Source organism: Myotis davidii, unplaced genomic scaffold (assembly GCF_000327345.1).
Source record: "Myotis davidii unplaced genomic scaffold, ASM32734v1 scaffold223, whole genome shotgun sequence".
NCBI lineage: Eukaryota > Metazoa > Chordata > Mammalia > Chiroptera > Vespertilionidae > Myotis > Myotis davidii.
The window spans coordinates 418677-430523 of record NW_006294609.1 but is presented as its reverse complement, the minus strand read 5'-3'; the positions used below and the strand labels follow the sequence as shown (position 1 = coordinate 430523).

The following is an 11847-nucleotide window of genomic DNA, read 5'->3' as shown; positions in this document are numbered from 1 at the left end:
GGGCGGGTTTGGGCGAAGAGGGGCCGCAGCGCTCCTCCGCAAGGCCCCTCTCGCCATCCAGTGCCCCGTGTTTAAAGGGCCTGGTCCTGCAAACCTCCGGCCGCAGAGCGAGAGGGCGGGCAGCTCGGCCCCAAGGACCCTCCACCTGCGGGCTGGCAGGCGGGGCCTGTGGGTTTCTCAGGGTTGGTGGGTTTAGGCTGCTCTTCCCCAGCCGAGGCCGGCCCCACAGAGGACAATGAGGGCAGGCTGCCAAGGCAGCCCCGGAGTGGCGTGCCCGTCAGCACCCAGGGACATGGGAAAAGCCGGTGGAGGACGGGCCTGGGGGCTCCTCGCGGGCGCAGCCCATGCCTCGCCCCCACCCCATCACGGTGCCTAGACCAGAGGTGGGAGAAGGTACTCGCCCCCAGCTCAAGGACCTAAGGTCCCGTGGGCCAAGGACCTGGATGCAGGCCAGGGGTTCCTGGGGCCACGGGCCGCCGAATGCACTGGAAAATGATTTTTCTCAAGGCGAACACACGCAACACATCAGCTCCCTTTCTGCCCTGGTCTGGTGACTCCTTTCATGAAAGGATCTCTGAAACGTTATCTGCATCGACACCCAAATTCACTCTCTTTGATCTTTGAAACGCAAATCAAAGATCACATTGTACCTTCACCCGGTCTGTGAGGCTTTCAGCAGCCTCCGCCAAAAATAATAAAAGTGGCACCCGGCCAGGAAACGCCTCCTTGAAGCGTGAATGAAACTTGTATTTTTCGGTTGTATCTTTCCTAATTGACCTGATAATTTAAACTTCCTGCCTCCAAGGAGAGGGGGAGGTTCCGACAATGTGGCTTACCTCCGGCACCAGACAGCTAAGGCCAACTCGGCCCATCCGCAGGCTTGTGTAAAAGACTTAATTCAGCCGGGCCAGGCCATCAGAAAACAACTGTTTAGGTCCAAATTGCGTTTTTCTTCACTTAGGCCATATATACATACATATATATTTTTTAATTGTGGTAAAATATATAACACATGGTATTTAACATTGTAACCATTTGTAGGTTCAGTGGCACTAATTACATTCACATTGTTGTGCAGCCCTTCACCACTATCCAGCTCTAGAACTTCATCACCCCAAACAGAAACTCTGCCCCCATTAAACACCTAACTCCTCAACATCACCTCTTTCCGCAGCCCCTAGTAACCTCTATTCTACTTGTCTATATTAACTTGCCTATTCTAGGTACCTTGAATAAGTAGAATCACACATTACTATTTCACTTAGAATAGTGTTGCTTTTAATCCTCACCCGAGAGAATTTGTTTATTGACTTGAGAGAGAGAGATCTGTGTGCACATACTGGTACACTCCCCAAACAGGGATTGAACCTGCAACCTAGGTATGTGCTGTGATGGGGAATTGAACCCACGATCTTTCAGTGTATGGGATGATGCTTCAACCAACTGAACCACTCTGGCCAGGGCTAGAATAGTTTTAAAGGTTCATCCATGTTGTAGCATCTATCAGAATTTTGTGTCTTTTTAAGGCTGAATAATATTCCATTATGTGTACACAAGAGGCTCGGTGCACGAATTCATGCACAGGTGAGGTCCCTCGGCCTGGCTTCAGATCGGGGCTGATGGGGGAGTGGGCGGCCGGCTGGGGTAGGGACCATGGGAGGTTGGCCAGCCGTAGGAGGTTGGCTATGGGAGTGCGCTGACTACCAGGGGGCAGCTCTTGCATTGAGTGTCTGCCCCCTGGTGATCAGTGTGTGTCATAGTGACTAGTTGACCAATTGGTCGCTTGGGCTTTTATATATATAGATACATTTTGTTTATCCACTTATCTGTTAATGGACATTTGGGTTGCTTCCATCTTTTGGCTACTGTGACTAATGATGTTATGAACATGGATGTACAAATATCTGAGTACCTGCTTTCACTTTTTTTTAGGTATATACATAGAAGTGGCATTGCTGAATCATATGGTAACCCTACATTTAACTTTTTGAGGAACTACCAAACTTTCCACAGCAGCTACATCCCACCAGCAATGCAGTTTCTAATTTCTCCACACCCTCACAATCATTTGTTTTCTTCTGCTTTTTTTTAATTAAGATTTTTTTTAAATTGACTTTGTTAAATTTATCATTGTAAGGGTTTAGATACTATTGTAAATGGTATTTAAAATATTTTTACTTTCCAGTTCTTTGCTAGTATATAAAAATAGAATTGACATTTTATCTTATGCTCTTGCTAAGTTCACTTAATATTTCTAGTAGTTGTTTTATAGATTCCTTAAGCTTTTCTATATACACAACCATCTACAAATAAAGACAATTGTCCTTCCTTTTATATATATAACATTTGTATATCTATATAGAATATGTATACATACGTATATATGAATATACTAGAGGCCAAATGCACAGAATTTGTGCAAGAGTAGGCCTTCCTTCCCTCGGCTGCCGGCACCAGCTTCCTTCTGGCACCCGGGCTTCCTTCCTGCATCTAGGACCCAGGCTGCCGGCAGGCACCTGGGACCCGGGCTTCCCTCACAGCCCTAGCTTTGTCCAGAAGGACGTCCGGTCTAATTAGCATATTATGCTTTTATTATTATAAATATATATACACACACACATAACTAGTATGTCTCTTTTTTTTGGCTTCTTGCAGTGGCCAAAACTTTCAAAAAAGTGGTAGGAGTAGGCATCTTTGACCTATTCCAAATGTTAGAAGGGGAGTGTTTGATCTTTCAGTATGAAGTTTGGTGTTAGCTGTCAATGGTTTTCATAGCTGCGTTTTATTCCGTTAAGGGAGTTTCCTTTGAGTCCTAGTTTGCACAGTTTTGTTTTTTTATAAATGGGTGTTGAATTTGGTCAAATGCTTTTACTCCATCTCTGCCATGATCACAATATTTTTGTTCATTCTGTTAATGTGACAAATTATAAGGATTGAATGTTGAACGTAAAACCACTTGCATTCCTGGGATAAACCCCACTTGGCCAGAATGAATTCTTTGCATGTATGGCTAGGTTCGAGCACTCACATTTTGTTAAGGACCTTGGTCTACCTACTTAAGGGATATTGGTTTGTTATTTTCTTTTCCTGTTAACATCTTTGTCTTGTTTTGATATCAAGATAATACTGGCCTGATAAACTGACTTGGAAGTGTTTTTTCTCCTCTACTGTCTGAAATAACTGGTGTAGGGGTGACATTATTTATTCCTTAAGTGTTTGCTAAAATTCATCAGTGAAAACAACGAGGCTTGGCGTCTTCTTTATGGGAGTCTTCTTTTTAATAAAGAACTTAATTCCTTTAAGAGATGTAAAGCTGTTCGTATTTTCTACTTCTTCTTGTAAAAGTAAAGGAATCTGCCAAATGCATTGAATTAAATTTGTTCATAATATTGCTTTACTTACGAGTGTCCGGACTAATGAGTTTTTTTGAGATACGAGCCGTCTCTCAGCCGATTTTTTGCTTTGAGTTGCAAGCTCAAAAAAATTCGGGTTACGAGCCAGCTTCAGATACCCCACCGCTAGTTGGCGCAGCGAACGTCACAGTGATTTGACATACGAGTAATTTGAGTTATGAGCTCCGTCACGGAACGAATTAAACTCGTAAGTCAAGGCCCCACTGTATTATCTTTTTAATGCTTGTAGGCTCTGTAACAGCTATAAATATGTTTAAGTACTCAAAGGAAAAAGTGATCATAATGAATAAACAGAGGGAATTTAAGCAGAGAAATGGAAACTGTAAAAGACAACCAAATGAAAATTCTAGAGCCAAAAAATACAACAACAAATGTAAAGGTAACTGGGTGGACTTTAACTGATCTTAAGAGCAAATTGGAGATGGCAGAAGAAAGAGTCTATTAAGTCGAAGACACATTTAAAAAGAATTATCCAATCAAAAGCATATGAGAGTAAAGCTACAGGTAACGTGAACCTGAGAAACGATATTAGAAAGTCTAATATAATGGTGCCTACGAAGAAAAGAGAGAGAATGGGGCAGAATAAAAAATATTTGAAGAAATAATGACCTAAAAGTTCTTGAATTTGGGATCAACTTAACAGATCCAAGAATCTCAGCAAATCCCAAGCAGTATTAAACATGAAGAAAACACACCTACGCATGTCACAGTCAAACTCTTGAAAACCAAAGATAAAGAGAAAACCTTGAAAGCAGTCAGAAAAATAAGGACACATTGCATATGTCTGACTTCACATTAGAAAAAAAAATAGATCAGAAGCAATGAAACAAAATTTAGGTGCAGAAAAGAAAAGTGCTTAGCTAACATTGCTCAGTGGTTGAGCATCAACTATGAAGCAGGAGGTCACAGTGATTCCGGGTCAGGGCACATGCTGGGGTTGCAGGCTCCATCCCCAGTGTGGGGCATCCAATCAATGGTTTCAATCAATGATTCTCTCTCATCATGGATGTTTCTCTCTCTCTCTCCCTCTCCTTTCCTCTTTGAAATCAATACAAATTTTTGTTTTTAAAGAAAAGCCAACTAAGAAATCTATGTACAGTAAAAATATTTTTAAATGAGAGAGAAATGAAGACATTTTCAGATAAATGACAGCTGTGGTGATTCCTCATCAAAGGGCTCTCACTGTAAGAACTGCTAGAGGAAGTTCTTCAGGCAGCAGGTCCTCACAGCAGCCCTTGGTGGGTGGGTGGGGGTCAGAGCTTGTCTGAGCTGGCGAAGGCAATACTCATTCACGCTATGCCTGGGCCTCCTGGTGCAGCCTCCCGCCTGATGTGCTCAGTGACGGGCAATCCTGACCCTCACCCCAGAGCGGTGCCCGTGTGCACGAGGGCTCCCACTCAGGCAGCATCATTTCCATCATCACAGAAAGCAACAAGGCCATTTCAGGTTCCTCATTTGCCCCGAGGCAGAGACCGATCCGGCTCAAGGAATCTGAAGCCCTATCCTAGAAGGGCCCCTCCTGCTGCCCTGGCAGCCGTGTTAACTGACCTCTGCCTCCCAGGGAGCTGATGGGTAACACACCTTTTGAGAGACGTAAGGTGCTGGATGGGACTCTGACTTGCAAGGAGTGGGCTGATGTGCACCACATACTCCATTTAGACACCTTCTCCCAAAGACTTTGAAAAATCACACACTCCCCCAGCCATGGAAACCCAACCTCTGCTCATTGTCAGGACTTTATTATTATAATCACCCGCCCAATTCCAGCCACCATGGGCTGAACAAGGAGTGACTAAAGCCCTTTGGAGGTCTTGTCTCCCATCACCCGCTCCCACAGGCAGAGGCCAGGCACTGAGGCCTTGGTGGGCAAGGAGGCGGTGTGGCTGCACACTGGGCCCCACGGGGACTTCTGGGGAGTCTGGGCATCGGTTTCTCACTTATCAAGTGGGAGTCTCCCCCCACCCAAAAAAAAACACCCAAAACAAAACAAAAATATACACCACATTCATATGTTGCTTTGATCTTACATTCTGTCTCCTATCTCGACCCTGGCAGTTCAGGAGCTAATTGCATCTGCTCTGGGGAAATTGTGGGTATGAAAATTCTTCAAAGATGCTTAAGACCACTAGGTGCCATTAACTGTTCTCACATAACATGCCTGCGTGTCTCTCGAATGGAATTATAAAAAGGGAGCCTGTGGGGTGCCCCATGCTGGGGTGTCCACATACATGTGCCTCGTGCCCAGTCCCCTGGGAGCCTTGGCTGGGTCAGTGGTCAGTGGTCAATGATCAGAGCAGGGAGCTGGGCCCAGCTGGCTCCTGACCCCCAGCTGGTACATAACAAGGTCACATGGTCTCTTGGTTATGGTTCCACTTTATTCCCAAGCCTTGGGTGTTATTTGATCATCGGTTATAAGCCAAAAAGATCCCAGTTTTATTAGGGGAAAAAAACTTAATTTCATGGCCAGATCACTGTCCCATGAAACCCTAGAGGCCAGGACCTCGCAGGCTTGAGGTGGGCCTGCCTTGCCCGTCATTTCTGCTGTCCCCACCGGCCTTGGATTTCCTGCCTGGACCAGCCGGGAGCCGAGGGCTCAGCTGTTTCCTGAGCTCACTGGGGCTCATCAGGTTGGATCTCCACCCTGTGGGTGCCCAACTCCCTGTCCTGTCCTGGTGGGGGTCAGCTCTAAACAGAACAGGCACATGGGAGGGGGTCTTGCTGCTGCCCACTCGGACCGCCCTGGGAAGGCTGCAGGCCCTGGTTTGGGTTTCGGGATTAGGGAAACCCGAGCACCATAGCGTGCTGGGGCTGGGATTAGGTGAGCTCAGCTCCAAGATGCTTGGCTGGGCCCCATGGGGCCCACTCAGTGGCCTCTTTACTGGCCTTGCAGGCACAGGTGCTTGGCCAAGGACCAGCATGTGCAGGGCTCCTGGGGTCCACAGTGGCGGTACAAGAAATCCAAGAGACTACTGGAAGCTGGGGTGGCAGATGGGGGAGGAGCGGGCACAGGGCAGAGCAGGCAGCAGGTCAGGCCTGCTCAGAGCAGTTCTGCCGGGAAGTGCCCTGGACTGTCCTCCTGCAGACGTTACTTCCAGGTCTGAAGGTTGGGCCCTGGCCATCCCGTGATCAAGTGCATGTGGAACAGGAAGCAGCATCTGTAAGATAGGCCTTAACCCCCGTTCACCCTGTCCCCTCCCTGGGGCATCACTCCTAAAGTCACTCAGCCCTGCCTGCCTAGTGGGGACCCCTGGGATGGGAATGGAGGGGAAGTGGCTCCCAGTCGGTTGTGAACAACTCGGGGAGGCAGGAGTGGCTCCTGGTGGCCACCCCTGAGTGCCCTGGCCTGGACCTGATGTACTTACAAGAGGCAGACACCAATGTGTGCACTTCCAGTGAGTGATGTGAGTACAGGGCACTGAGGCCATGCAAGGAGCCCCATCACTGGAGTGGCCCGAGCATCTGGAGCCTGAACAGAGTCCAGGGGGCTCAGTGATGTGGCCTGGAAGCCATGGGTCTCTCAAGACGGCACAGGCCCTGACCGACTCAGGGTCAGCCTCTTGCAGGGTCCTGGGTCACTCTCACTGCAGCAGCTCTGCACCCAGTGGAGAGTGGTAGGTGAGGGGCTCAGGCCTGCGTCAGGCTGTGGAGGAGGCTGGGGCTCCAAGCTGCTGCTTGGGCTAGGTGACATGAGGCCTGTAGCTGAGACGCTATGGGACAAGCCACCCCAGGGTCCTCGGGGGCTAGCTCGAACCTGAAGCTGCAGGCACAGACATCCTGAACCACAGGCACCGCCTGATGCGGACCTGTTTCTCATGGGGCAACTCTGCCTGCAAGGGCCCTTGGCTCAGCAAGGTGGGCACAACCTCAGCCAGGCCTCCCCGCCCCGCCCCCCTCCCCGCCATATTAAAGCATGGCTGAAGCACGCACGGGGGTGGGTGTTCCCCGCTACTGCCGAGAAAAGCTGGGGGCCTTGGCCGGGCTGTGAGATGCTGGGAAGACACCAGTAGCCTGTGGTTTGGAGGGGACTGCAGCCAAGCATTGTGGCCACCTCCCCTGAGCTGATGTCCCCTTCTGCACCCCTGCAGTCAGTGCCCTCCTCCGGCAAGGCCCACCCCTCCCTTGCCTTGCCTATTTCAGTTTCCATCCAGCCCTCAAACACTGCTGGTCACCCTCTTCTGTATACCTGCCTCCCGAGGGGCCATGGGAGTAGAGGACAGCACCTCAGCGGCTAGAAAAGGAAGAGGAGCGGTGGGCCGCTGGAAGTGCCTTACCCAGCTTCCGAGCTAAGGGTGAGGCCGGGAGGGGTGGTTTGGCCCCTGAGCGCAGCCCCTCTCCCTCCCGTGTGGTTGTGCAATCTGAGCCATAAGCAGAAGTGTGCAGGAATCACCCAGGGTAATTGTAGGTTACACCAAACAATCTGAGGAATTAAAATCATATTTTCATTGCACCATAAAAACATGCAAAGGCGGCGGGAAGGCGGCCCTCAGGCCAGGTGGAGAGCACCTGGCCTGTGGCGCTCTGGCCCCTCCCTCATCCCTAGGAGGAGGGGACAGGGTAGGGGTGGGCCTAGAGAGGGGCCTCAGGCCATGCTGTGAGCCTGGAGCCAAGCGGCATGCAAGACAGATGACACTGCTCAGTGCTCTTATTGAGACCCACGTGCAGTGAGCCTGGCTCAGGGAAGCAGCTGTCAGAACACCCTGCCCAGCTGGGACCCCAGAATCTGGTCCGCAAGTCCCACAGAGCAGTGTGTACATGTGGGAGTACAGGTACCTGGGCACCATGGCAGCAACTGCATACTGACACAGCACGTGGCTCAAAGGTGGCTCCGGCGATGGCGGTCGCTGAGGCCAGGCCCTTTGTGGTAGGCTTTCAGCTGGGCCAGGCCCCTGCCCACCATTTACCAAAAGGACGTGACCCCAACGCAGGGGAGCCAGCGGGCCTACGGAGCTTCAGGGCCACATGGGCAGCACCCCCACGAGCTGTCCCAAGCCCCACAGGACTGGACAGTGAGGCTGGCGGTGCCCAGCACCATGGGTGCATTGCTCAATCCTAGGTCTGTGGTCGGCAAACTGCGGCTCGCGAGCCACATGCAGCTCTTTGGCCTCTTCAGTGTGGCTCTTCCTAAGCTTTAGGAGTACCCTAGTTAAGTTAATAACAATGTACCTACCTATATAGTTTGTTTAAAAAAATTGGCTCTCAAAAGAAATTTCAGTCGTTGTACTATAGATATTTGGCTCTGTTGATTGATGAGTTTGCCGACCACTCTAGGTGACGGCACAGGCCAGACACAGCACGGAGTGGGCATTAGACACGGCAGGTGCACCGGAGCAAGGTTAGTACTGTGGAAAGAGGCGTGCAGAGAAAACACTGGGGGCTGGGCACGTGGGAGCACCCTGGCAGCCAGTGACGGGCCTCCTGACCCTCATCCCAGAGAGGTGCCCCATGTGCACGAGGGCTCCCACTCAGGCAGCATCATTTCCATCATCACAAAAAGCAACAAGGCCATTTCAGGTCCCTCATTTGCCCCGAGGCAGAGACCGATCCGGCTCAAGGAATCTGAAGCCCTATCCTAGAAGGGCCCCTCCTGCTGCCCTGGCAGCCGTGTCAGCTGACCTCTGCAGACCTCGCCTTTGCCTCCATGACAGGGGCACACCTCCTCCTCGTGGAGAGGCGGCCCTCGCAGGATCCAGCACGGGGCGTGCCGCCAGCCGTGCGTTAAATGGGACACGGCTGATCTCGCACTGCACTTGTCGGGAGGGCCCGGCCCAGCCCAGCACTTGGCATCTTAATTGGGCGTCTGAGAGCTCCTGCACACGCTGCACACAGAGCCGAGGCTCCCGTAGGCCCATTAGGTGCAAAGACATTCCTTTGTTTGCTGACAAGCAGGGTCCCATCCAAGGCTCCCGGGCCGGCAGACTAAGTGATGTTTTCTTAAGAAAGACATGAGATTAACCGCCCCTAAAGCCCAGCACAATGCCAGGCCCTGCCCGGCGCTGTCGGCCTCTCTCTCCGCGGTGACTGACAGGCACCATCAGGCCTCACTGTGCAGGATTAGCCGGAGCACAGCGCACAAGCTGACTTGGAGGCCACCATGAAAACTAACGAGGTGCCTGACATTCAGGGGACAGAAAGCCTCCAACCCCTGCCCACTCCTGTCGCTGGGTCACACTGCTGGCAGGATGCTCACCTACCGGGAGCTCAGAGTACCTGTGAGCACAGAGGGTCCCGGGAGGGGTTCCCCGAGGTCTATGCTGGGAGGAAGGGCCGGGGTCATCCGAGGCACTGATGCTGGGATCGCAGGGATGCTACCCAGCTCCTATCGCAGAACAATCTGGAAGCAGTTCCCAAATGATAAAGGGAGGTGATGGGGGGAGGGGGTGACAGGCTGGCGGGGGCACATCGGGGCACCAGAGGCAGGGCACACTTCAGGAAAACACCCTCTTTATTTGCACTCCGGAAATACCAGGGGGGCTCAGACATGGGCAGCCCACGGGGTGGGTTTCTGCGCAGGTCGTCATCATCTGGCATCGGGGGCCTGGCAGGGCCGGCCCGAGCAGGAGGGGCAACAGGGCAGGTGTGGGGGCTGACGTCCCACGGGAGCCATCCCTGCAGGGCACACGGGCAGTCCATCCAGACACGCCGCCCACGCCAGACACCTCCAGGGCTCTCCAGGCAGGGCAGACGGTCGCCTGGGCTGGGCCTTCAGTGTCCTGCCAAAGATGGGGGGTCAGCATGAGATGGCCACACCATCCCCGCATACCCATGGCCACCACTCTCGTGCCCACACACAGGGACCCTCTCAGGGCACATCTACCCTGGGATGAGTCACAGGGAGCTCTGTTCTGTGAAAAATACTCTGCGACGATAAAATTTTTATCATCTTTCAGGTGTGACACTCAGGTAAGAGTTTCCTCAGGTTCCCTGTGTTCGTCTGTATCGAAGGCAGCCCTGACCGGGGCACCCTGCTGGAGCAGGTGCCCTGGAGAGGCCCTGAGCCACTGCCCATGGGACCCTGGGCCACTGCACAGCCCCTCAGGCTGAGGCTGGAGGATGTTGGGACTGAGAGATGAAAGGCTCTGACCACAGGCAGCCCTTAAGCAGGGGTCAGGGAGGGTCTCGCTAATGTCTTCCTCCTCAGAAGAGGGTTGGAGGCAGCAACGGCAGCCAGAGGCTTCCGGCCGCTGCCGCCCCGCCTGGCTTTGCGAAGCTCTAGCAGAAGCAGCTGTGCGGCAGCAGCTGTGCGCAAGGCAGCATCTCCACCTTCTGGGCGAGAGAGAAACGAGCGGGTGCTGCTCTGCACGGAGCAGGACAGGAGAGGGAGGCCCGCTCCTCCCACCCAGAGGCCCACTGAGCTCAGCCTGGGGGCACTTCCCACACCCAGGGTCCCACCTGGCACCGGCCACCTGAGATGGGTGCGAACCCAGCCTCAGGGCACTTCCTGCCTGAGGGAGCAGCGGCAGCCAGGCCAGGGTCTGGGGCACCCTGGGGAGGTGGGGCCCTCAGTGGCCTCCTTTCCCATCCTTGTTTCTTTGCCTACTATGGCCTGGGCCCAGAGCTCCCCTGTGAGGTGACCCAGCAGGTACAGCCTGCCACGCACCCTTCCCCCTTCCGTCACGGCTCTACCCTTACTTGGAGCCCGCCCCACACGTACCTGGATCCAAAGCCCCGAAGGGCCTGGCTGTGGGGCAGCAGGTGTGCCGTGTGCCCTGGGCTTGGCAGGGATGGCGGCTTAACCTCAGCAGCCAGTCACGGTGGGGTCCAAGCCTGAGCGCTTGGAGATCCGCAGTTTGGTCACCTCCTCGGCACAGGTAGGGTGGATGCCCACGGTCCGCATCACCTGCGCGTAGGAGGCCCCACACCTACACGCAGGGGGAGGGGCAGTGAGGCCGGGCAGGGAGACATGTTCATGTTACCCTGTCCCCGGGAAGGCGGCACACAGGAGGGCACCTCAGAAGCCTTGGTCTTCTCACCCCCTCCCAACCCTGGCCCTCACCCTCTCTCCTCCAGCCAGCAGCCAGAAACACCTGCCAGCACCTGTTGGACCCATCCCATCTCCCTCCAAGAAAATGCCTGCAGTGGCCAAGCGGCCCTGCCTCACGCCCGCCCCCACCTGAGCCTCCCCGACTTGCTCCAGCCCGGCCCCCTGCCGCTCCCAGCCCACCAGACACAGCTCTACTTGGGCTGTGGCTCCGGCAGGTCCTGTCCAGCCAGCAGCCAGAAACACCTGCCAGCACCTGTTGGACCCATCCCATCTCCCTCCAAGAAAATGCCTGCAGTGGCCAAGCGGCCCTGCCTCACGCCCGCCCCCACCTGAGCCTCCCCGACTTGCTCCAGCCCGGCCCCCTGCCGCTCCCAGCCCACCAGACACAGCTCTACTTGGGCTGTGGCTCCGGCAGGTCCTGCTGCGGGCCCACCTCCTCAGTCGCCTGAGCCC

The 11847-nt window shown here is 53.4% G+C and overlaps 2 protein-coding genes across 3 annotated transcripts in view; both read right to left on the bottom strand.

Annotated features, from left to right (window-relative positions):
* Positions 1–872, bottom strand: part of LOC102765616 (chromosome unknown open reading frame, human C22orf29) — a 6303-nt gene extending 5431 nt beyond the window's left edge. Inside the window, 1 exon segment of the mRNA XM_006768952.2 lies at positions 837–872. Coding sequence (XP_006769015.1) covers positions 837–872 — 36 coding nt within the window.
* An 8965-nt stretch (positions 873–9837) lies between these two features.
* The window catches only part of TXNRD2 (thioredoxin reductase 2), a 45208-nt gene continuing 43198 nt past the window's right edge, over positions 9838–11847 (bottom strand). For both annotated transcript variants that reach the window (XM_006768828.2, XM_015567295.1), the window contains exons 17-18: positions 11065–11272; positions 9838–10123 (exon numbers count right to left, since the gene is read on the bottom strand). In XM_006768828.2, the coding sequence (XP_006768891.1) occupies positions 11149–11272 (124 nt within the window). In that variant the 3' untranslated portion in view covers positions 9838–10123; positions 11065–11148. The remainder of the gene's footprint in view (positions 10124–11064; positions 11273–11847) is intronic.